Raw genomic sequence first — 24,824 nt, forward strand, 5'->3', positions numbered from 1 at the left:
TGACACCACTGTCCAGCCAGTGGCCCGAGGGCCCGGGAAAGGTTCTGCTTCATGTCCCCGCCCCTCTGCCACCCAGGAACGGGAAGAGGTGGGTGGGGACTTTCTCCCCTGGGCCAAGGGCCAGGACCAAGCTTGTACTCTCTTCTCTTAGTCCCTGTCAACCAAACTTGGTCCCTCAGGTTTTTCTAGGTAAAATAAAACTGGGTGCCAAAGCCACAGAGTGAACTTAAGTCTGATTCATGGAATCATAAATGGTCTAGTTAATCCAACCCCTCAGGGACAGGGTGGGAGGGGGACCCAGAAGGGAAATGCTGCCCTAAGTCACACAGGAGAAGATGGCTGATTGCACCACTGAGTTCTGGGGACAAAGAACACTTCTGCTAGGATGGAGGCTGGCTTGGCTAGTAGCAATTCAGAAAGCTTCTGAGTCTGTAGACGTCTGTCCATCACCCAGCAGAGAGCAGTCTCTGAATCACCAAGGCTGAGAGATGCATGAACCAGAGCAGACACCTTCACACTGGATACCGGCAGAGAGAAATTATTTATGAAACCAGGAGACAAGATGAGCCTTCCTGCTTCACAGAATGGGCAAATTCTCCAAGGCCTAAAGGAGGTGAGGACTCATATACTGGTGTCAGAAGGGCTAAAACTGAGGTCTTTCATTTAAAGCTCAGCCTAGAGCTCTGAGTGAAAACACAGAAAGAGGAGGGAACTAGCCAGAAACAGAGGTGAGAGGTCCATCCAAAAGCCCTTGCCCGAGCCCCTCCTGACCAGAATCCGGAGTCTGTGGTCCATCCTGGTGCCAGGAGCCAAAGGTGGGTCCCTGCCCAGCTACCAGGAGCAAACCCCAGCCAAGAGACCCCCGAGCCATCAGCTGCTGCACTCCACGAGCACCTCCCATCAGGGGAAAAGCTGGGGAAACAGACCCTTTCAAGTCCCGATTCCGGCACAAGGAAAGACCCCCGGAACAAGCTGACTTGACTTTTCAACATTTTATTCTTGTATTTGTACAGCTATATTTTACAACGCGGTAATGCAGTTTAGACACAGCCAAACCCTGTCTCCGGAGTAGTTATAACACAAGCATGACGCAGAATGTGATGAGACAAACATTCCCAAAGAGAGCTCAGTTAGTGACAACTCCAAGTCCCTGTGTCTGCCTACACTTCAAAAAGGGATGGCGCGTTCGTCCCCAGTTGAAAACTTCCATGGAAAAAGGCACCGTAGGACACGTTGTACAGGTATATACAAACCGAAAACTAGAACAAAACTACACATTTTTCCTTCCGCAGCTTTTTTTGTTCTTTTTTTTTTAATACACACTTTGTAAATTGTAAACCTTCACTTGCAAAAAAATACAAATACACTGAGGCATTTTAGACAAAATATTTTCTTACTTATACAGATGCAATACTTAAAATATTCTCTTAAGTGCTCTTTCTCAATAAAGATTCTCAGATCCGTGTCTGCCTGCAGATACAAAATCGAGCCTTTAACGCAGTTTTATATTTTTAATATATCTTTTTTAGGTTTATATATATTTATTTTATATATATATATATTTATATATTTACACTCTGCCATATATTCCTTCACCTTTGGTTAAAAAAATTAAAGCCCTCTCTTTGATAACATACCGAAGTCTCTTCTTTTAAAAGAATGCACATTTACATACAAAAGAAACATGTGATCCCACAAAACATATACATTCCTCATTTTGCAGACTAAGTTAAGTCATGACTTTTGCATACTCCCCCGCTTTGATATATAAAATGATTTCGCTTTTTGCTGACATGGTGCGCCTTACACATAGGAGAAGAAGCAATATTATTTTCTTAATGTTTTACGGCAGCGGGGGAAGGGGAGCTGCCTGGGCTCCCTGGCCCCCCGGCCCCCTCCCCCCACCCCCACCCCCAGCTATGATTTGCACTAGTGGATGAAAGAGGCACTATATCATGGGATGAACATGGTAAAGTGTTACAGTATCCTTTGGGTAGATTCTGAGAAGGGGCTCGAAAGCATCAACACTCCGTGCTTCAGCAGGCTTTGGGGAGCTCCGGGGGCAGGTCAGTGGCGGACACGCGGTACTGCACCTTGGTGTTGGTGATGGCCCCATGCTTCTGGCGCAAGTGAAGACGCAGCTGGCTTTTGTGACGGAAATGCAGGTTGCACTTTTCGCACTGAAGGAGAACCAGAGGCACACCGTTAGTCATCAACCCAGGAAACGGACACGACTCAAGGACCTTGAGAAGGAGCATCTCCCTTCGAGGAAGGGGGCAGCTCTTCCTTCTGGAAGGCCAGGTTGAGAACCCACATGAGTCCTGGCTTCTGCTAAGCGACAAGTAAGCTTTCTGCAAATGTCCTTTCCCTGCTTTCCAAAGTGTTGCTCATGCGCTTTCCCTTGCTTGAGATGCATTTCCCTGCTTTAGCTCCACAAGTTCAAGTCTTACCCCAAAACGCAGTTCATATGCACACTCCCCTAATTATTAAGGCTTTTCTGCATCTCCCTAGGATGAAGACAATCCCTTTTTCCTTTGACCTCTGTAAGATTTCTGGCCTTGCCGGGTAATGCCAGAGAGCCTTGCCGTCTCATGAATTAGCATCCTTCTTAGGTGGGGAATGCTTTGATGGTGGTAACTACTTCTTACTAAACTTATAATCTTCCCAGAATATAGAAAATACCTCTTAGGCAATTATGCAATAAATCTGAAAATATCTGGACAAATGGATTAGAGCGGTCTGAATTTATGAAAATTCTCGAGTTTAGGACATGCTTTAAAATATGCATTTACATTCCTTTAACTTAGATAAGGTAACAAAGTATCAGCAAGTAGAGCTGTTTCTTCCTTTGATTCAATGCATGGATGACAATTTCAGTGGAAAAGTTACTTAAAAGTGAAATGGATGACTATACATCACGGGGTAACCTGAAGGCAAGCCTGGAACAGAAAAACGCCATTTTAGGTAAAAACTAAGAAAATCCAAATAAAGTATGGACTTTAGTTAATAATCATGTACCCTTATGGGTTCATTAGTTGTGCTGAATGTGCCCTACTGGTAGATGTTAGCAACAGGGGACGTGCATATGGGAACGCTCTGTATTCTCTCTGAAACGTCTCTGTACATCTAAAACTGCTCTCTAGCAAAAGTGTAACAAAATAAGTTCATATAGAGAATATGCTTTCATATAAAAATGGAAATAAATTTAGGAAAATAAAAAAGTAAAATGACAGGACAGTGACTAGAAGGAGCCCTGGTCTTGGGAGACATGCCCCCCTCCTTCATCTATCCCCCCCGCTGCTGTGTGTCCATTCTGAGCAGGGCATTTCCCTCTGAGCCCTGGCTTCCCCTTCTGTCAGGGACTCTGTCAACATTCTCCGGAGGTCGCTCCTCATTCTTACATATTGCTCATCTAAAAGTCTAACAAATCATTATAAACCAAATGTGAACTGGACTCTTGTGATGTCCAAGCACTGTTCAGAACACTTTAGGGAATCCATTAACTTAATACAACTCTAGGAGGTAGGTGCTATTATCAGGCTCATTTTACAGAGGAGGAACTAAGGTCCTGAGAAGATAATCGATTTGCCCAAGAACAAACAGCAAGTAAGAAGATACTCATTCAAAGACTGATAAACAAGTGAATAAAAATAACCACCTTTTCAGGTTAACACTTGTGATGTGGGTTATATGTGTGCTCCTCGCTACCCAAAGTGGTGCCATAAACTCATCAAAGTCAGCATTGCCTGTGACAGTAGTTTCCACACTTGTAAGCCACGGACTCTTTTTTCAATTAAATGGAAACTGGAAAGGGAAAGAGGCTTCCAGTCCTGCCCTGCGGGGCTGCAGAACCCAAATGATGCTCAGTTTGAAAACTGTTCATCCACAGCATCCTCACGGTTTCACAGAGAGAGACCACTGTGGCCCAGTGAGAAGGTCAGGGTTTGCCCACGGCCCTAAAAAGGGTCAAAGTCAGAATAAGAACGCAGATACCCCAGCTGCCTGGCCAGTATTTTTCCCCTCGACAGCAGAGATCGGCAAAGTGTTTCTGCAAAGAGCCAGACAACAGATGTTTTACGCTTTGTGGGCCTGACGCTCTCGGACACGCTGCTCAGCTCTGCGCTGTAGCCTGGAAGCGGCCGGAGACAATACGTAAACAAGTGAGAGGCTGCGTGCCAACAAGACCTTATTTATGGACGTTGAAATTTAAATTTTACATAATTTGCATGTCATAGGATAGTGTTCTTTTGATTTTTTTTAGCCATTTAAAAATATCAAAACCATTCTTGGCTCACAGAATTTCAAAAATTAGCCCACAGGCCATAGTTGGCTGAGACCCTGCCATAAAACCCTATGATTCCAACGGCCACATCCCGGCCTCTTGCTGCTGGCTGCCTGCCTCTTGAAATGGCCTTTTCTCTATTTTGATTTTTTTTTTCTCCCCCTTTTATCACCACATTCCTCTGGATCCCCCCCCCCCCCTTTTCTATGACTGCTGCTTCCCAAATACCTGAGCTCCTCTTAGGTAAACAGACATCCAGCCCAGTTTAGGGGCATGTTGTAAACACTCAATAAATAAGTTTGTGGAATGAATGAATGATTCCACTATCTATGTATCTATAGTCCAGACCTCTTTCCTAAGGCCCAGACCATCTACTCTATTATCCCCACTTTAAAGACATACAAATTGAGACTCAGTTCAAGGTCAAGCCGGATGTCTTTGAAAATCAGGCCCAAATCCAGGCCTTATGAACACTAGAGTTCAGGGGTCATCGTGCTGCGTGCCTGAGACTGGAGCAGACAGTTCTGCTGCCCCACCCTCCACCTCCCTGCCCCCTTAGGCAGCCAGCAGCCGCCAGAGGCTCACGTACATGGTAAGGCTTCTCTCCCGTGTGGATTCGCAGGTGACTCTTCAGAGTCTGAAGGTGCCGGAAGCGGGTGCCGCAGATTTCACAGGGGTAGGGCTTCTCGCCAGTGTGGATGAGCACGTGGGCGCGGAGGTGGGCCACCTGCAGGGAAGCGTGCAGAGCACAGTGAGGGGCTGTGCCGGGGAGGGCTGCCGGGCCCCCTGGGCTCCATCCACACCCTGAAGTGGGGGCCTCTCCCTGCGGCCCCGGCTCACCTGCACAAATCTGGCTCCACATGTTTCGCATTTGTAGGGCTTCTCTCCGGAGTGAATCCGGGTGTGGGTTTTCAGGTTGGCTGGCCGGTTGAACTGCGCCCCGCAGATGTTACAACGATAGGGTTTCTCGCCTGTTACCCAGAGAAGGAGAAAAGGAAAGCTATATTCAGCGGAGGTCTCTGTGGTCCCTGGGCCCTGGGTTTCAAAGCAAGCTGCCCTTCTGGGGGCCACGCTGGCTCTCTTTCCCTTAGAAGACGTCAGAGAGAGGTGCCAGGGGCCTGCCCCCCGGCCTGCCACCCCTCTCTCCCACACACAGCAGCACAGCAGGGAAGCCACATCAGGTGTGGGGCAGGCAGGGAGGTTTCAGGACCCGGGCTTGTCGTTAGGGGTGCCCAACTGTGGGACTTGGACAAGCCACTCTCCTTCTCTGGGCCTCAGTTTCCCTCTCTGGGGGCTGAGGGGTGAATTCAGATGACCTGGGGAGGCTCTTCCAGCTCTCGCCTTGGGTGAGACTGATTCGGCCGTCACCCCACTCCCCAGAGAGATATAATCAGGCTGCTCTAGTTTCTTCTAGAACAAACATGCTTTTCCACTTGTGGCAACTACAGCTAGATTCCATTTGCAAGAGAGGTGGGGCCTGAGCTGGAGCAGATTCCCAGACAGAGGAAACCAACAGAAGGACTGAGCCTTCCTTCATGGAAAATTTCTGGGATAATGGATCCATTTAAAATACCAAGAGTCAACTTTGGACAGCAATTAGGTTACTGGAAGCTACCTGGTAAAGGAATGCGAGTCGATAAGGAACGAGCCCTCAGAGGGGATCAACAGGCCTTTAGTGTTTTTCTGGCTTTATAAAAGCCGACTTTGCCTCTCTCAGCCTAGGTTTCTTCCCCTGTCCAGCGGGATTAATACTTCTAGCCCCAGCAAAGGTGAAGCAGGACAGAGCATCTCAGAGGACAGACAAAGAATACAGGGTGTGGACAAGTCACTAAGGAAAGACATGACTGGGCTGGGCCCGTGCTCAGGCCAGGACAGCATCTGCTCCCTGCGGCCGGGCACCAAGTCCCACACTGCTTTCTCCAAAATCCTCTCCCCATCCTGCCCCTGGGCCCTGGATTTCAAAGCTAACTGCCCTTCCTGGGGCCACCTTGGCTCTCTTTCCCTTCCACAATGTCAGAGAGAGGCGGGACAGGTGCCTCAGGTGGGTGGGACAGGGCCATACCCGTGTGGACGGTCTTGTGGCTGGCGAGGTTGCCCTTGTAGCGGAAGGAGGCCTGGCAGCGGTCACACTTGTAGGGTTTGTCACTGTGGGTCTGCAGCGTGTGCCTCTTGAGTGAGGCCTCCTCAGAGAAGCGGCAGTCACACTCATTGCAGAAGAAGGCCCCGTTCTCTGTGGGGGGTGGGAGGGGACACCAGTGTCAGCACGAGGAAGGGAGGTAAGGGCCCCAAGGCCCCTCCCCTCTGCAGCCACCCCCAGTGGCAGACTGAGCCCCCAGCACCCTGCCCACCCTACGTTCACAGGGGCCCAGAGCAAAGGGCCTGTGGGGACTCTTTTTCTGAGCATATAGAGTCTCCGTCATGGAGGAGAAAGGACACAGATTGGAATATTAAGGCGCAGGAGGGAAACTCAAACCCACAGGAACCCACAGGGTCTGCACCAGCTTGAGGAAGACTCAGCACGGCACTTCCTTCTCTCCAGAGCTCTGAGAACTCACTTTCCTTATCAGTTCATAGTTTTATTTATATTCATACACAGAAGCCTTCGGGTAAGACAGTTTCTGTCTGTGTCTCTATCTCCAAAATCAGGATCATAAAGCCCTGCCCCACCTACCTCATAGGAGCATATTGTACAACATAAAGCATCGTAGGAATGTAAGATATGAATCAAAGTCAACGATACTCTGAGGTCACTGAAGGAGGCATTAACGATGACCATGGTCACCCTTGCACCTATCTGGACTTTTGTGTCTTCCAAACACTTCTGAGATAGGGAGACCAAAGATGCTGGTGGAAGTAGAAACAGAGGCCCAGAGAGAAGGAACTGGAGTGCAGAGCAAAGGCAAATGGCCAAGGGGACGGGAGGGGACAGTCCCTGCTCACCCAACTATCAGTCCAAGAACCTGTGCCAAACCTCTCAATGTAAGTAATTGATTTTCTTCTTTTGTTTTAACAATTTAAAAATGATACATCATGGTGGTTGACCCCTAAATAGGTATTACTGGGTTATGCTACCATAGCCAGAGCTGGGGGAAGAGGGGAAACTGGGGGTGCCAGTCACCAACTTCTCAGAAACTTCAACTCAATAATTCAGTTCAACTCATTGAGTTCAGCCAACATTAACTGAGTACCTACTCCATGCTAGGCTCGCTAGGCCCTACCAGAGGCACGGGGATGAATAAGGCCAGACACTTCTCCTTCCAGAATGTACAGCCTAGCAGAGTGAACTAACAGGCATGCTGATCAGCACCAGAAGTTAGAGTCCAGAGGGACCAAGGAGGCTCTGGGAGCTGGTTATAGCCAGCTCCACAGCTACCATTGTTAGAAGGAAGCTGGAAAGGCAGTGTGGTCGTTCTCTATTCCCCCAGATTAACTGGAATGCCCTGTTCCTTGCTTTGGTCAGCCTAGTTCCCCACGAGGTCAAGAGTGGGGAGATCGGCTGGTGATTTTAGATGCCAACGGACTTCCAATGGGGGCTTTTCCCAACAACATACATAAAAGGGAAACACAAGCCCTGTGGAGCAGAGGCAGCGGCCTTCTTCCCCCTGGCCAGGGGAGGGAGGGAAAGGGACTCACCACAGCTGGAATCCGAGTACTCGGACTGGGTCTCCCCCAGCTCCTCGGGGAACGTGGGGCCGGCAGCATGGAGGCACATCTCCGTGTGCTGTGGGGACTGCGAGCCGCAGGACGTGCACTTGGGCGGGTGCAGGTAGAGCGGGGAGTGGCTCTCGCTGCTGCTGCGGGGGGAGCCCGTCAGGGACCTGTGGGCAGGAGGAAAGAGCCTCAGCAGCTGGACGGGGTGATGCGCTCCGCCTGGCCTCAATGCCATCCCTTCTCCCTGTGCTCAGGGAAGCCCAGAGGCTTCCTTGGGATTTGGAGCCATGGAGATATTCATCCTCAAGCCTACCTGGAGATCACTGACGGGGGTCAAACTGAGCTGAGATCTTGCTCCTGGGCCCAGTTTCTTGCCTTTTTTTTTTTTTTTTTTAAATTTTTTGTTTGTTTGTTTTTAAATGGAGGTGCTGGGGCTTGAACCCAGGACCTCGTGCATGCTAAGCACACACTCAACCACTGAGCTATACCCTCCCCTGCCCCAGGCCCGGTTTCTTCTCCCTCAGCTCTGCAGTCCATGGCCTCCTTCAGTCCAGTGGAAGCAGGAGGACCCCCGGCCACACTGAGACTGCAGGAGCTTGGGGGTCCTTGGGATGCTCTCCTACCGCAAAGGGGAATGACCTCTTCTGCTATGAAAATACACTGACGCTTAATGTCCTTCCCTATTAGGCTAATCCAATCAATAGCCTTTCTCCCACACCTCCAACATGCTCAGCACTGCAGGCCAGAGAGGAACACAGCCCCTGCGTCCGTCAGAACCCTGCCCGGGGCACCCTGCCCCCAGCCCAACTGCCTCCGCAATCACCTGCTGACGATGTTATTGAGCCGGCTGGCCTGTGGGATGGTGGAGTCCTCCGCACTGGTGCTGAGCTTGGTTGGGGACTGGAGGTCAAGGTTCTCGGGCTCCATGGGCGGCTGGCAGGCTGGAGGGGCAGCGTAGGCGCGAGGGGAAAGGCGGCCCAGCTCGGCCGGCTCGGGCCCCTCAGGCTTGGCGTTCTGATTGAGGCTGTTGAGCACGATGAACTTGTACTTCTTCCAGTTGCAGGCTTTGGGGTCGGTGGGGCTCTTGGCGGGAGGGGAGCCTGAGGTCTGGAGGATACAGGCGTTCTTGCTGCTGCAGGACTCCGTGGGCGAGTTGGGCTGGCAGTCGGATTTCTGGGGGCTCTGAGGACTCACCAGGCCCTTCCTGTTCAGGGGTGCGCTGGGGGGCTCGAAATGCAGGGCGATCTCATCCTCTGAGGACGGCCGCTCTTCCTCCTTGCCAGCCTTGTCACAGGGGAAGTACGGGGCGCTCCGGGCTGAGGGGGCGGCTGGCTTGGGGCCCTCAGCTACGCTGTAGTGCATGTCACTCCGGGCCTCCTCTGGGGCTGCCTCCTTGGGCGAGTAGATGCTGCTGTGGCACACGCCGGGGGGTATCTCCATGGCCGGCCGACTGTACTCACTGGGGACCGGCCTGGCACTATCGCAGGGGAGGGCCCGCTCCTTGGGGAAGGGGTTGGCCACAGGCATCCGGGCATCCCGCAGCTCCTCGTCAGAGAAGAGGAAGCTGCTGACAGGGAGGTGGCTATACACGGGGTACGAGGCAGGTGGCGTGGACAGGCCATTGTACAGGCTGGGGGCGAAGGCTCTGCTCTCACACCCGGGGGCGCTCCTCAGCGGCAGGCTGTTCTCCACCACCTCGCGACCCCGGTAGGCCATGATGTCCTGGGGCATCAGCATCCGGCCATTCAGGAACTCTTCACGGGGAGGCTTGATGGCCGGAACCATTTCTGCTTCACTGCAAGAGGGAAAAGAGAGAAGACACTAAACCCCATATCAGAACCTTCCAGGTGACACTGGTCTAGGAAACCACATTTGTGCGTGGGTCAGGCAGACACGGGTGATGCGGCCCTGGCGTAAGGAAACACTTGCAGTTACAAGGCAGTCCTGCTAAAAATCTAGCAATCTAGCCCACAGTCAGGAAGCCGAAGCCTAGAGAAGGGAAGTGAGTAATCCACACAATCAGTGACTGTTTAGATGTGATCTTGTATAAGTCACATATGCATGTGTGTGTGTGATCTATGATTATCTATCATTATTCTGATGTTACAGCATATCAAGCTTTCAGAGCCCTTATCTCATTTCACCCCCACGGAATCCTGCAAGGAAGGTAGAGCAGGTTTGATTAGCTTCCTTTTACACACATGGAAATTGAGCTTTAGGGAGGGATGAATTCATGCAATGCTGGTGCCACGTGTTCAAAGGGCCCTTGTCAAACTGGTGTCCTGTGAAGAAAGGACTTGCCCTGTGTGCTGACTGGAGTCACGGGGAAGTTGGCTTTGGAGAACAGGCAGCACAGGCCAGTGCTGGAAGCCCTGGCTCTGAAGCCGCCAGACCTGGTTTCCAGTCCCAGCTGTGCCACTTAGCAGCTCTGTGACCTGGAGCAAGTTACTTAACTGCTCCCAGCACAAGGCCTGACCCAGAGACAGTACTGCTAAATGACGGCAGTGATGATCTTGCCACCATTATCACCCACAGGAGACAATCAGCTCCAGCTGCATGTACTGGAAGCAACAGTATATGGGCGAAAAATAGGCCAGCTCAGTACGATCACAGTTAACAGGGCTAGAAGCAAGACCGGAAGCTGAAGGGAGCCAGATTTCAACTCGCCACAAAGAGGAGCTTCCAAACTGTCCAAGGGAGATGGCGTGGCTCTGGGAACACTGAGTTCCTGGCTCCTGGAGATGTTCAAACAGAGGCTGGAAACATTTTTGTTTGAGAACGGATGCAATCACCCTGGAGCGGCTGAGTCAAATGGTTCTAAAGAAGTCAAGGCCTGAGTCTCTGTTCCACTTAGTAAAGCTCTTGCCTTCTTTGGCTATCAGGTTCCCTACTTTTCAATGATGGTCATGTCTTACCAGCCTTCAGGTAAGGGGTTACACCCCCTGACCCCAATTTAATACCATAAACATCCTCTTTCGTAGGAACAGGATGACAGAAAAGATGAGTAAAGCAACCCACAGGCTGGCGGGGGAACTAAGGCACATATGTAAATAGTTACACGGGAAGCCTGAAGGAGATCTAAAACATGCATGCAAATAGTTCAGACAGAAGCTGGGTCTAAAGGACAGGCAGAAGGCTCTGAGACACAGCTGAAGAGCTGAGGAAAAACCTAAGTGATAACTGCACAAAGATCTGCAGAGGAGCTGGCATCCAAACGTGGCTTGCAGGATTGGGGTGGGGGAAGGGGAGGAAGCCAGCAGTGGGGATGCACATGGCACATCTGGACAAGGCGACTGTGCAAAAATAGTGGAAAGGGAGGTTGTGGCATATCACAGAGGATTATTTTTTCTGCACATGTTTCTCATCTCTTCTGGCCCCTTCCAATTCCAAGGCTTCCGTCTGGGTGGCGGCTTACCTGGCCTTGATAAACTTCCGGCAAGTGTCCACGACATGCTCCATCTGCAGGTACATCGCTGTGGCCATCACGGCCATGATATTGCCCTCCCGCAGGTTGAGCCGGGACGTGTACATGAAGTCCAGGAGGATGCAGAACCCCTCTGGGTTGATCTCGGGATCCAGATTGATCACGCTAAGGTTGCATTTCAACTGGTCTGTGAAGATGCTGTAGAAGAGGCCACTGTAAAACAAAGAAACGTCTCACCATGACAGACATATAGAAACTGTCATCAACTACTGTCAGCATCAATGCTCAGCCCCTGTGCCCTGGACCAATTCCTAGAACTTCCATAGCAATTAATAATAGCTGCCCTTTGTGGAGAGCTTACTAAATGCCAGAGTCATTAAGCACTTTACATACACTATCCTGGGTTCCTCACAGCCAGGTAGATTCTATCCTTTTCTTTCTTTATAAATGGGGAAGGCTAAGATCGGAGAGGTGAAGTGCTTTTTCTCACAGTCATAGAACCTGTATCCCTTTTGGTCTTAACTGCATAGATGGCCAGAGTTAAATTTAACACTCATTTGCAGTAACTATTCTTAGTCTCTATCTTTGAAATAAGCATTTCCCTTCTTGTTCCATCACGTTATCCTTATTTTAAAAATCCTATTGTATTTTTTAGGAAGTGAGTTGGGTATTGACGACAAGTAAAGTGACACCTACATCTGCAGTCTACTGATTTTCCAAAAGTCCACAGACTATCACAAGGTCAGTATTTCTAGGAGAGCCAAGTCAACGTCAAGTCATGCCTCCAGATACTACGTGTTTGGTAGAGGGAAGAGCACTCAGTTAGAGGCCGGAGTTCTGGGCTGTCATCTCGTGTCTATTCTTTCTGAGCATATTGCCAGAAGTGGGTCAGACTTGACCCAGGGAGTAGCTGTGCAACCTCGGATAAGATATTTAACTTCTCTGCACCTCGGTTTCCTTATCTGCTAAGCAGTGACAGGTGTCTGCCTTACAGAGCTATGGCAAGAATGAAGATGTAAAGGGCTTAGAATGATGCATGGCACACTGTTAGCACTCAGTGTTATCTAATATTTTTCTCTCTGCTATTAAAAAAAAAGTGCTTGTTGTAGATGTTGAATAAGTTCTCTACGGGCAATCAAGATCCCTGACTCCACCTCAGTTCCCCTATGCATGTTTTCATTTTTATCATCTATAAAATGGAGCTAATCATGTGTCATCCATAACACAGGCTGCTGTGAAGATCCAGGGAGATGATGTAACATAAAACTGCCCTGAACACTCGAAATACTTGACAAATATGAGGGATTAGCCAGCTCACATTCACCAACTTACATATGCTCAGAAACACCCATGACAATATAGTCGTGATAAAAAGTAATACCATCACAGAATAAAAGAGCAAAAAATTTCAAATAAACTTGCTTAAAGCATTTAAAAACTCTTTCACGTTTCATTTTTTCACTGGTTCACTGAGGTTATTCTCCACATTTGCTCCGAAACACACCTTTTGTGGAGCCAGTGTATGATCTCTTCTTGTTCTGTTCCTATAGAACAGAAACTCTTTTCTAAAAGTCTGTTTGTGTATTTGCTTCCTGGGAACCCACTCTGCCAGGCCATGTGCTAGAGATCTGGGGACAAATGAGACTCGGCCCCTCACACAGCAAGAGGCCTGGATGCTGAGAACCGGCAGCCAGCACCACCACCCGCCTCGTACCCATCTTCCACCTTTCCCTTCCAGACCCCTCACCTGCAGGCCATGAGGACTGTCTTATGGGCTCTGAACTGCTCCCGGCTCACCACTATGACAACATCAGTCAGGATGTCACGGCTCCGGAGGCGATTAAGGTTGAGAAGGACATCACTGGCGTGGCGGGTAAACTGGATACAGCTGTCAGCCGGCGAGGCCATTTTTTCTTCACCTGAAAGAAAAGGTCAAAATCCCGTTAGTCCTTCAGAATCTGTTTCCTTCTTACCAGGAGTGTGATAGCAGATGGTCTGGTCTGCTCCCTTGTGTTTGTGCTTCAAACAACTCATGGCCCTTCTCTGGGCATGACTCTTCACGTATGAAAATCAAGAGAACAATCTTTATCCAACAAGTTGGAACAGAAAGCCCTACAGGGGAAAGGCGAAGGAAATGAAGATCTGTTGAATGTTTTTCCCACATACCAAACACTCTGCCGGCACTGGGAGGCAGTGAATGTGTGACCGGGGAGAGAAGCTATGCTTTGAAGGTTAGCACATTGGCCATACCTGTTGCAGGCTGTGTAACTTGAAGCAGATTGTTTTACTGTTTCTGGGCTTTGGTTTCCCAAACTGGGAGTAGTAATTCCTACGTGGCTGTAAAAATCAGAGCTTCATGCTTGGTCCATGGTAGATTCTCATTAATCTCAGCTATTTGGGGTGGGAGTGGGGAGGTGGTGGTTGGTATAGCTCAGTGGTAGAGCATGCTTAGCATGCATTAGGTCCTGGGTTCAATCCCTAGTACCTCCATTAAAACAGACAAACAAACAAATAAACCTAATTTCCTCCCCATCAAAAAAAAAAAAAAAAAAAAAGCTTAAAAAAAACTCAGCTATTCTCATCAGTATCTCATTTCATGATCCCAGCCACCATCTCTCTCTCCTCTATTTGCCTTCAGAATTGTCTACATGTACCTTAAGCACCTAGCACATGCTGGTGCATAGCAGGTGCCAAATTAACGTGAACCACGAAACAAGTTCACACAACAATATTAAGGGGAACGATCACACAGCAATGTTAAGATTGTTGAATGCATGGCAAAGGGGTAAGGGCTGGGTGTGATGGAGAGGGAATTGGTTCTCCTTTATCTCATCTAATGAAAAGTGGCACCATTCACAGAAACATGTGCGGTGGCAAATTCAAAAGAACCAGTCTGTCCACAACTTTTTAAAGCACATAGTTCAATGTACTTACCCAATGCCTTGATTCACAGTCCAAAATTTTGCTTAAAACCTGCAGGGAAGAGAAAAAGAAAACAGAAATTGATTTAATGAATGTAAGATTGTCCACTATAGTCTTATTTTAGGACACACATATTTAGTTTTACTTTGATAGCTGCAGCTTGCCAGCTGGTGCGGTTTTACCACAAGCTAGCAAACATTTTTTCCAGCTTGGCTCTTATGGAAACAACAGGCACCCGAAGCTATGCGATAATAATGTTTTTACCCTGAGTACTGGGAATACAACTTCATACACTAATTACATATACCTATACACATTTATTTCCTCTCTCAAAGTAAAAAATGTATGCCATCCAAAGGCCCTTGAGTTTACAGGAAAGAAAAAATAAGAAAAGTAATTCTTTCAATATTAATGAGAGTGATCCTACAGGGGTCTAAAAACTCTGGCAGCTTTTCAAAACCTGCTAAAATGTTATCTTTCAAGTCTTAGAATGATTCCAAAACCTGACAGGGTCAATATCTTTATCCCTGGTTCATTGGTGACAAAACTGAGACTCAGGTTCAAGCGGCTTGCTCAGAACAAACAGCCAGGCAGGATTTCCGGACTGTCCTAAACACTTAAGACGAAATAAGAAATCTGCAGAATACAACCTGAGATGGCTTATCTACTCTTTTCTCGAGAATCTTTGCCTTCTCTTTCAAAATTTCCTCTCATCCCTCCTGGGTCTAAGACCAGATAGTTTGCTACAAACTTCCAAGTTTGTGCTTCCCCCTGCTGGTGAAAGATTTAACTGCATAGTTTTGCGGAGAACAGGTCAGGGAGCATTGAGGAAATACGGACCCTCTCCCAAATGGGTTCTCTAAAACAAAATAATTCAAAGCAAAGGTGAAAGACTCTCATTTATGATCATACGTGGGCTGCAAACCAAACAATATTTGAACCCCACTCCCACCCCTGCCTTTTTTAAAGTGTAGTCCTTTAGCACTATTTTCCCGGGTAAAGGGGCCTGAGGCCAGGGAGGTCATGTTGGGCCACATAGATGGTGAGTGGCCCAGCCCTAGGTCTCCTGGCTCAAATTCCTGTCCCTGTTCCAAATCAGCCTACGTGCTGTAGAACATGCAAGACAGCACCCTGATGTGGGTGAATCTCATTTTTAAGTTCCTTCCCCCACACAAACACTTTGCCCCCATTCCAGGCTGCTGAGTCTTACCAAATGAACACTCTAAAATGAGAGGTTTCCTTGAGTCTGTAACCAAACACTCTGACATTTCTCTGTGGTCCCAAGTGCCAGTCACTCAATCTCATCGGCTTCAAGGTTAATGTGTGCATGTGAGTGAGTGAGGGTGGGGGAAGGAGATAGGGGAAGGGAGAGGATAGAAAAAAGATGAAAGAACCTACTTCCTCCTCTCCCCATCCTAATTTATGATGGGAAAAGAGAGATACACTAAATTGGTCTTAGCTAAAGTTCAGTGATTATCTCCTTGGGAAAAGAATGCTGAAGACACATGTGAGGTTTATTTATAAACCTTCTCCTCTTCCCCCTTAGAAGAGATCCTTCTACACTTCTGGAGTACCTAAGGCTGTCCTTGAACCAACTTCAACCACCATCTCGCTTGTGGATTTCCACTCTCAGAGTTTTGGAACCACAGGAAGCCCAGATTTGCCATTTCACCTTGACAAGTGGCAATGACTCACTCTAGATGCATATTGAAACAAACAAACAAAATAATTCCCCTGGGTCCACTGTCAGCCAGGCTCTGGGCTGGGCACTTTCCACCCTAAACCTCTGCCTGGCTTCACCAAAAACAAATGCACATTCACTAAGACCCATGCCCTTATTAAGTCCACTCCTTCTTAAGCTAGCTTTGTCTTAGGAGATCCCACAAGTAGTGAGTACATGGGTTATGGTGGGTGGGTAATGGCACCTCTCTCTACAGGTGTTGAAGCACCAGTAGCATTTGATTTGTTTTCCACAGACCACTCAGCTCTTTTCCATCCATTATTGTATCTGATCCTCATAACAGCCCCAATTTACTGGGAGGACACTGAGGCTCCAGGGGGTAAGTCTTGCCCAAGGTCTCAGAACTAATGCCAAGCAAAGCCCAGGACGAACTGTGTCTCCTAGTTTCAGCTACCCCACCAGTGTTCCACGAAAACAACCAAGAGAGCAGAGCTGTCAAGGAGAAGCTGACAACTGGAAGAGCCCAGACCTGGCCTTCCCCGACCCCATCCCAGCCGCAGCCACAGTGCCACCGAGTGAGAGTAAAACATGGTCTTTTCCACCCCCACACACTTTTTCTCCCTTGGCGCTTTCCCCCTGTATTTTCAGTGAGGCACCTGAGAAGGCAGATCCTTTAGAGGGACCGGAGGAGAAAAAAGAGGGACCTTCCCCTTAAGACAAAGAAGAGAAGACAGCAGAAAAGAGAGGAAGAGAGACAAGAGATGAGAAAAGAGTGAGAAGGAAAAAGAGGGAGCCAGCCAATACAAACAACCCCATCCTTCCCGCCCCCCTCCCCCGCCTCCATAGGCAGCCCCTGTCTCCGCTCACACACAAAGGCGCAAACCCGAGCCCTGCAGCCCCGGCGAGCCTGCTCGGATCCAAGGATTCGCCCACCCCTCACCACACCATACCTGTCTGCCAGGGACCGCCCACCCCCGGGCGTGTAGCCAGCACCGCTGCTCGTCCACCTCCAAGCCCCCGTAGGCGCGGCGGAGACCGGGCGGTACGCCGGTGGCAGCCCTTAATTTGGTAACATTCAAATAAAACTTTTCGTGCACCTCGGTAGCTAACATTGTGTGTGCCTTTTTTTTTTTTTTTTTCCTGTTACGCCGTCAAGGCAGGGGGCAGTGAGGGGAATGGCACAGCCCTCTCATTCCCGGAACGTAGTCGATCTCAACTCAGCAGATTTCACAGAACAGTCTCTGCCTATCGCCGGCTCCAAAGACAAATAACTTTCCAGGAAGCTATCGGCCCAGACGGCAGCCAGGATCGCTGCCTGTGCCGCGCTGGCCGCCGGGGATTCACCCGGGGGGTGGGGCGGGGAGCGCCCGGGGAGGCTCGCGGGGAATAGGGCACACTTTCCCCTAAATCCCTCGTCCGCGCCCCGTCCAGGGCTCTCACAGTTCGCCTAGTCCAACCTTTCCCCCACAACAATTTTACAAATGGGGAGAGTCAGACAAGTTAGTCGCACAGCCAGCCTAGAACCCAGGAATTTGGGTCCAATCCCAGACTTATTTCATGACTTCAAGTTGCCCAATTCCAGAGTTTGTTTGCCTGATGAGTCTTTTTTTCTCTCCCTTTCTCTCGTTTTGCTCCCCCACCCCGGGATTCCTTTTTTAAGGGGGTGGTTAGGCGAGGCCTCAAAGTCTAAAAGATAAGAATCCCTGGGGCTGAGGGTCTCCATCCAGTGCGCCCCAGTCGAGTTGGAGGAAAACTAAACCGAAAGCCCCTTCTGCCTACGTTGGCTAGAAGGGGAACGCAGCTCGGCTCGGTTACCGCCCAAGGTCTTTAGAGTAGGAGCTGCCAGGCCGAATCTGGCCAGATTTCGGGATTTCCGAATCCGTTTTCTCCGAAACCGTAGAGAAAATTTCGGGATTAGGCAGAGGCCTGGGCGCAAAAACCCTAGCGCGCTTATAGACGCGCTCCAAGGTTGCCTCGCCTTCCCGTAGCCTTCCTCGGAATTATACCCCCTGGGCGCCATCTCCTAATCGGTCTCAGTAGCCCGGCCTGAGAGGCATTTTCGGGGTCCGGGGGTGGGGAATAGGGGAGCGAAAGATGCAGCCTCTAAGGCTGCACTCCCGTCCTAAAACTGGCGAGTAGCGTCACACTACGCCGCGCCTCCAACAAGCAGCGGAGGCGGGGTCACTCTCTGGCCTCATAAAATAGCAGTTTCTCATCCCTTCGCCCGGCGGGATAAAGGTGAAAGCGAAGGCTGAAATTTAATATGGGATGGAGTGAGAATCTAGGAAGGGAAGCTAAAATTAAGTAAATGCATTTATTGGAATGGAGTCCCGTGGTTCCGGGAGTTCAAACCTAATCATGTTTTACCTCTGCCTAACACTAGAGAGAGCCCTCCATCAAGACTTGAAACCGACAACCCTTGTCGCCCCGCCCCCTCCTTTCCATTGACCTAGTTTAGACACAGTCTCCGGATTTGGAGAATGCCTTCCGCCCTACCCCCTTCTCGATCCCGACTGGCTTTTGGATTATTGGTAATCTAACAATTCCAATAACTCATTGAGAAATCCAAAGGAGAATCTGAAAGTGCAAACCACCATTCAGGGGGCAGGGACGAGGAATTTTAATGAGACTGGAGCTGCCGCAGTGGAACCCGCATCAGGGCTCCTGCCGGAGCGCTCCCTTTCTCCGCAGCGTCTCAGCTAATGAGCTGCTCGGGTCTAGCCAAGGTGGTCAGGCGGTAGGGAGATAGGGTCAAATCGCCCAGTTGTTTTTGTTCTAGGGAAGAAACACTCTTCGCGCTCTTGACTGGGGGCGGGAGAGTGGGGAGACGACGTAGATGAAGGCGAATTTGATAAATGGCCCCGGCTGTAGCTTTTGGGTGACCGAGGAGGTGTTCAGGTACATTATGTCCTGACTTTCATTTCCATCATATTTCCTGCCAACAGAGGTCTTGCAAGCCTGAAAGCTTCTAGGAAATGCAATAAAATAGAGGGATGTGTTTTATCATCAAGATCTAAAGAGGAGCTGCAGAAGGGACGCTCCCCAGGCGCCCAGCTCGCGACAGCCTTCCAGAAAGGGCCGGCAGTCAAAGCCAGCAGACCGCGTCCCCGAGCACAGATATTTTGGCCATCCTGGCTGGGCCGGGCTCGGCCTTTGCAAAAAGGCTGGTAGTGGAGGGGAGAGGCATGAGCTCCCCAAGCAAACAATGCCCTTAAAAATCCGATCTGGACAGAAGTCAGCCAAGGTCTTTATTCACGTTAATGAAGATGGAAGGCACTAACTGTCCTTGGAAAGCGATGAGTCAGACTTGACCTCTCTTCAAACGAGTCCCCAGATTTGTTTCCAACCCGAACAGAGGCGCGTTTCTCCCTCAGTAGGAGAGACTGAACTCGATTCCGGCGGACCAGGGCAGTGGAAACAACGGCTTCTCCAGCGGGTGTATGAGCCTGCTATCGCTAGGGGTCGCCAGCACGCGGACACGCGTTTACCATCTTAAGTTTTGAGCTCCGAAAAAGAAAACTTTGCTACGAAGCTGTTGTGGATTACATTCTGCCTGTCCAGAGGACCCAAACACAACTGACTTCTCGCCAAGCCACTAAGCAAAGTTTGGAAGGCGAAGAGAGCTATTTCAGGATTCCAATGTGAGCCTCGGGAGCAGCGAGGTTCATCTCTTCAAGTCTAGGGACTGGATCTTAATCACGCCCTAACACACGCATACACAGTCTCCCACTGCCCCCACCAAGATCTAAGACCCCACCCCCCATCCCTTAGTACTACTGTAGTCTTTTCAAGTCTGTTACTGAAAATCTTGGGCCATACTTTTCTAAACAAATTCCTTGGGAACAGCTGGGGAACCTCTTCAAACTATGGTGACCTAAGAGGTTGAAATCATGGCTCTCTCTGATTGTGTTCCTTTCTCTTAGACACCTCAAAAGAGTGGAGATAAATTCACTTTGGACTTTAAGTCACTGACCTGGAACTCGGCAGCTTAAAATCTAGTTCCGGTTAGTTCTGGTTAACTCACTATTAACCCTCTCATCAGGTCTGTTTCCTCAACTGTGAAGAGCTGTTTGTCCTAGAGACCCTGTGGCACCCCTCCACTATCGACTTTCCTCAGGGAGAGGCCACAGCGACTGGGAGAGTGTGTTCAAAATGGGGTAATTCTTGGTTCTCTTAGCAGAAGCAGATGCCCGTCGCTGGGCGACTGTGGATGGGGCAATCATCCGGAGACTTCATAATTTTCATCCATTCACTGGAGGTCGGATGTCATCCTCATCGGAGGGTGTCCTCCCCCTGTCAGTCCTAGCACCCGTTTGAGATACTTGGGGGCCCGAAGGTGACGCGGTCGGCCGACTGCCCAAAGCGGTGAACTAAGTCAGAGTCTACCACTAGGTGGCAGACTCTGTCCGAAAATCACCGCGCGACCACAGCTTTCCACACCCGACTGCCCCCTACTTTTTTTTCCCCTATTAGGGGGAGGGGGTTGCCTCCATAGGGCAAAACTGGAAAACATTTAATTTACTGGGTCTTCTTTCCCATGCTCACGCCTCTAGCGATCACAGCGCGGTAACTGGAGCTGCGTTCATGTATTATATGTTGATTTTTCCAGTCCGAAATGCTGAATGTAATGGGAAGAGAAAGGGTGCACTTGTCTTCAACAAGCAGAATGGTACTCGACAGTATTAGCAGAACTTCCTGCCAAATACTGGTCAACCAGCGAAAAAGTCAGGAATAAACTTCTGATTCCCAAGGAGAAAAGGGGCCCTAGAGGCCAAGGGCAGGAGAGTCCCATCCAGGCTTACTGCGCACCGCTAAGCCGAAGATGGGGGAGTGGGGACGAATATGATCTTTTGGTGGGGCTGTTGGTCTCGGACTGGGAGGCGAGAAGGGTTAGGAGGAGCCGTTTCTGGCTTCCAGTGGGGCGAAGAGAAACCAGCCAGCTTTCCCACAACACAGCACCCTCGCTCGGATCACTACGGCGGCTTTCCCACTTGTTGCGCAGTGCAGGAAACCGGCACGCGCCACACTACTCTGACTCCCAGAGGGCTCCAAACCCAGCTGGAGACCAGCCTACCATTGCCCCAGTCCATCCACAAACCTCCCTCCCCAACCCATCCCCCGATATACACCACCAGCATCGCTGGCAAAACGACAGGACTTCCAGTCACTATGCTTTTTAACACCATAACATTCCTCTTTATCTTAGTATCAGACAGGCAGCAGAATTCAGGTGCCCTGAGAAGTCAAGTCCAATAGGGAAGGAGGGCTACTACCACCGCCTGGAAAACTCGCCTACTTAAAGACAACCAGCAACCTTCCCCTGCGCGCGCGCGCACATGCAGACACACAGACACACACACTCGAACTACTTTGCCTGTGACACCATCCTAACTGGAAAGCAGCTTTTCCCCCTCTTTTTGAGACCAACTGCGAAATCTTTTTTTAAAGTTAGTTTTGTCAATCCTCTTTCTAAAGAAAGAAAAAAATCCTCATAAGGTCATTTCACAATATTTTTCAAATATTTGACTTTTGCAAATAGTTTCACCCACCGAGGGGTGGCGCTGCCGCACCACCTCCTCTGAATCAATTTTTTTCACAACAAAGTGGGTTGTGAGTGTGGCTACCCGGCAGTGGAGAGGGAAGGAAGAATTTTGACATCTAGTCATGGCTACCATTTACTCAACCAATAACTGGAACTCTTTAAGGCTCAGCAAACGACAACTTAAGAGTTTTGAGTCCCATCCCTGTCCACCAAACCCAGAATAAAAATTGAACAGTCTTTTTTTAAGAAAACAAGGGGCAGAACCCTTCAAAATTGAGCACAGAAGAAATCGCTAATTGGAGAATTCCCACTTCTTCTAGCTATCTTCTTCACATTGCCCAGTTTTTACAAACAGCTTCTAGCTTTATGGCCACTATCAACAGATCTTTAAGCAATTAGTCAATGCTTGGGCCTGCAGTATTGGAAAAGTCTTCCAAATAGGATATTGGAAACTTCTATTTATAAATGGGGGAAGGGGGGATATTTCCCATCTACAGGTTTCTATTTTGGCCTGAAGACTCAACTGTAGTCATTTTAGCAAGGGAATGCCCATCTCCTGGTACTCCCTTTCCATTTCCTCCTCCCTCAGAGACAAATATCTTTTCTCCTTAAAAAAAAAAAGCATATATTTAAAAGTGAGAATGTGATTTCACCTCGTTCCTTTGAGCTCATGTTTGCTACCTCCAGGAATAGCGTGTGGACTAGGGCCAGATGAACTTCAACTTGGGCTGCAGATTTACGAGGTTCTGTTCCAGTGCCAAAGGCTCTTGGTAGTAAATAGTGAGCAAAATAGATACCTGTCTCCTGACAGATCTTACCAGTCCCCCCTCTTATTTTTTTTAAGTTATTTATTAAAACCACACACACCTTGCAAAGAAAAAGGGAAACTGGCAGTCTCTGTAGAGGAAGCCGGTGGCATCGCTCAGAGCCACAAACTGTATTTCTAAACAGCCCTTTCCCTGGTTCCTTCTCTCCTGCCCCACTTTTTTTTTTTTTCTGGACAGTAAAAACAAAAAAAAGCATATAAGCATATACTGACATTAAAAAAAAAGTAAAAGCATTACAAGACTTTCCTTCTGGAAACTAAACTGATTTTTTAAAAAATCCATAAAGGACTAAATCAGTTTCCTGAGGGGGATGACCAGCTCACTAAGGAGGTCAGGGACCCAGTAACAGCCCTGGACTTTGAGCACCCAGTTTGGGGTCATTCCCTCTGCTCAGCTGTCAGGACCCCTACCACCAAGTCAAACATTCCAAGAAGGCACAGTATAAAAGGAGTCTTTTTCATTCTTTTTTTTTTTTTTCTTTTTTAATCTTTAAGGTGTGTTCTTGTTTTCCATGGGGTAGCTTTTAAAACTCATTATTGCAACGCGAGTTCCATTTTTGGCCAGAGTTCCAATAACACGGCATCATAAAGGCAATGCAATCCACAGTTCTCAAGACATTTACCACGGTCACTACATCCGGCAGCGGGGTGGCCCCTCGCTCCCGCTGCTCCCTACCGCAGCCGATTTCCGAGGCTCCAACTCCTTACCCGCTCCCGCCCCGGGCCGCCGCCGCCGCCGCCTTCCCCCATTCTTACTCCCTCGAGGAGAGCCACAGGTTGCAAATCCAACCAACCTCGCAATCCGTTTTTGCAAAATCACTCACAAAGATCTCCCGTTCCCGCCCGCGCCCCCTCCTCCCGCGCCGGGTCCCCCAGTCAGGGCCACAAAGTGCCCTTCTCTCCTCCTGGGTCTTGCACGCAGGAACGCGGGCTGGGGCTGTTTGTTTTTCCCCTCACCCAGTGCAAGGACCTCGGGAACCTGAAGCCTGACGCCGGCTACTCTCTGGCCCGCAGGGTTTTTAAAAATTTATTTGCCTGTTTTTACAAAGCTTGCACCATGGGAAAAATAAAATTTAGGAAAGCTGGGGGAACAGCCATTGGGAGCTAACACCGAGTCACGCAGCGCCCAAAATACAAACACCGCGACCGCCAGAAATCCCGCCACCTTCCCGCTTGGCTGGGCCGTCCTGTGAAGGTTCCCGGAATCCCCGCACGCTGAACAGCACCGCAGGTGCAAACGCGCACCCCTCTCCCACCCCACCCCCCAAATCCCCGTCCCGCCACCAGCCTCTCTCCCCAGGATGGGGAGAGGGAACGCGCGGGGGTTCCCAACTCCGTCGACTGAAACCAAGAAAGAATAATTTTCAAAGTATTCAACATCCCCGCCCCCAGGCAAAGCTAAGCCTCTCCCAAAACACAGGGGAAGGGGACACCAAAACAGTCGGATCTCGTTAGGAAGATCACGGCTCTAAAAGGAAATAGTAGAACCGACACTTCATCTGGGTTTACGGGGAAAAACAAAAACAAAAAACCGAGGAGTTCGCCTGCATTTTTCCTCCCAAATCTCGGCTCGGGGGTAGGGAATCTAGAGGACCGAGGCCAGTAGAAGGGAGCCAGCGGGGCGAGCGAGCGGGCAGCCTCCCTCCTCGCCTCTCGGAGTTACCAAGAAGGACGGCAGAGGGGAAGGAAGCAGAGGAGGGAGGGAGGGAAGGGGAGGCTGGAGCGAGAGAGCAAGGAAAGCAGTTTGCAAGCGAGAAAAGAGGGAAAAAACACAGCCGCACGAATCCAGCCAGATCACAAGCCGTACGCAAGCAGCAGCAGAAAAAGCGAGAGCGCGAGCGCGCGTCCTCTCCGCCGTCTGGGGCCAGACAGCCCCCAGACTTGCCCGAATCACCCCCCAAGCACTGTCTCGTCCTCTCTGCACCGGCCACCCCCTAATTCCCCTCCTTCCTCTCCTCCACCTCCTTTTCAAAAACCAAAACAACACAAGGGAGGGCGGCAAAAGCCTCCCCAAACCGGCCGATTCACTCAAAGACAACAAGAATAAAATAATAAATATATAAAAATCTATATCCTAGAGTGGGAGAGACGTGGGACTAATCTTCGGCATTTATTTTAACACCTGACAGCTACAATAAATAAATATATACATTTACATCAATAGATACACATAGGAAACTTGGAGCCAAAGCATTTGGCAAGAGCGGAAAAAAAAGAATTAAAAGGTAAAATAATGATCATGAGCAGCGGCGGCGGCAGCGGCACCAGCGGCAACAGCGGCGGCGGCGGCAGCAGCAGCAGCGGCGGCAGCAACAGCAATAATCACCTGGTGTCCGGCCTTTCCTAGAAACTTCTTGCATCACCACTTCTAAGAACCCCAGTTCTAAGAATCAACAGAGCTCAATTCTCGGAATTTGAGCTGCGGACTTTACCACTGCTACGTGGCAGGGGAGGACTCGGTGTCAGCTCTCTGCCACCTTTGCCTCTCCTCGCCCA

At 49.6% G+C, this 24,824-nt stretch overlaps 1 protein-coding gene across 2 annotated transcripts; it reads right to left on the reverse strand.

Moving 5' to 3' along the window:
- Window positions 1-977: 977 nt before the first annotated feature.
- Window positions 978-24,762, reverse strand: BCL6 (BCL6 transcription repressor). 2 transcript variants are annotated; one of them, XM_010976122.3, is made up of 10 exons: window positions 24,655-24,762; window positions 14,292-14,330; window positions 13,105-13,276; window positions 11,349-11,570; window positions 8,757-9,728; window positions 7,916-8,100; window positions 6,345-6,512; window positions 5,123-5,253; window positions 4,872-5,009; window positions 978-2,180 (listed from the first exon to the last, which is right to left on the reverse strand). In XM_010976122.3, the coding sequence occupies exons 3-10, from the start codon at window positions 13,263-13,265 to the stop codon at window positions 2,037-2,039; spliced, it is 2,121 nt and encodes a 706-aa protein (XP_010974424.2). In that variant the 5' UTR covers window positions 13,266-13,276; window positions 14,292-14,330; window positions 24,655-24,762; the 3' UTR covers window positions 978-2,036. The 2 variants fall into 2 exon arrangements, with proteins under 2 accessions (XP_010974424.2, XP_031308906.1); XM_031453046.2 differs by lacking the exon at window positions 24,655-24,762 and adding an exon at window positions 15,490-16,772.
- Window positions 24,763-24,824: the final 62 nt, after the last annotated feature.

This window comes from Camelus dromedarius, chromosome 2 (assembly GCF_036321535.1).
Source record: "Camelus dromedarius isolate mCamDro1 chromosome 2, mCamDro1.pat, whole genome shotgun sequence".
In the NCBI taxonomy this organism is placed as follows: domain Eukaryota; kingdom Metazoa; phylum Chordata; class Mammalia; order Artiodactyla; family Camelidae; genus Camelus; species Camelus dromedarius.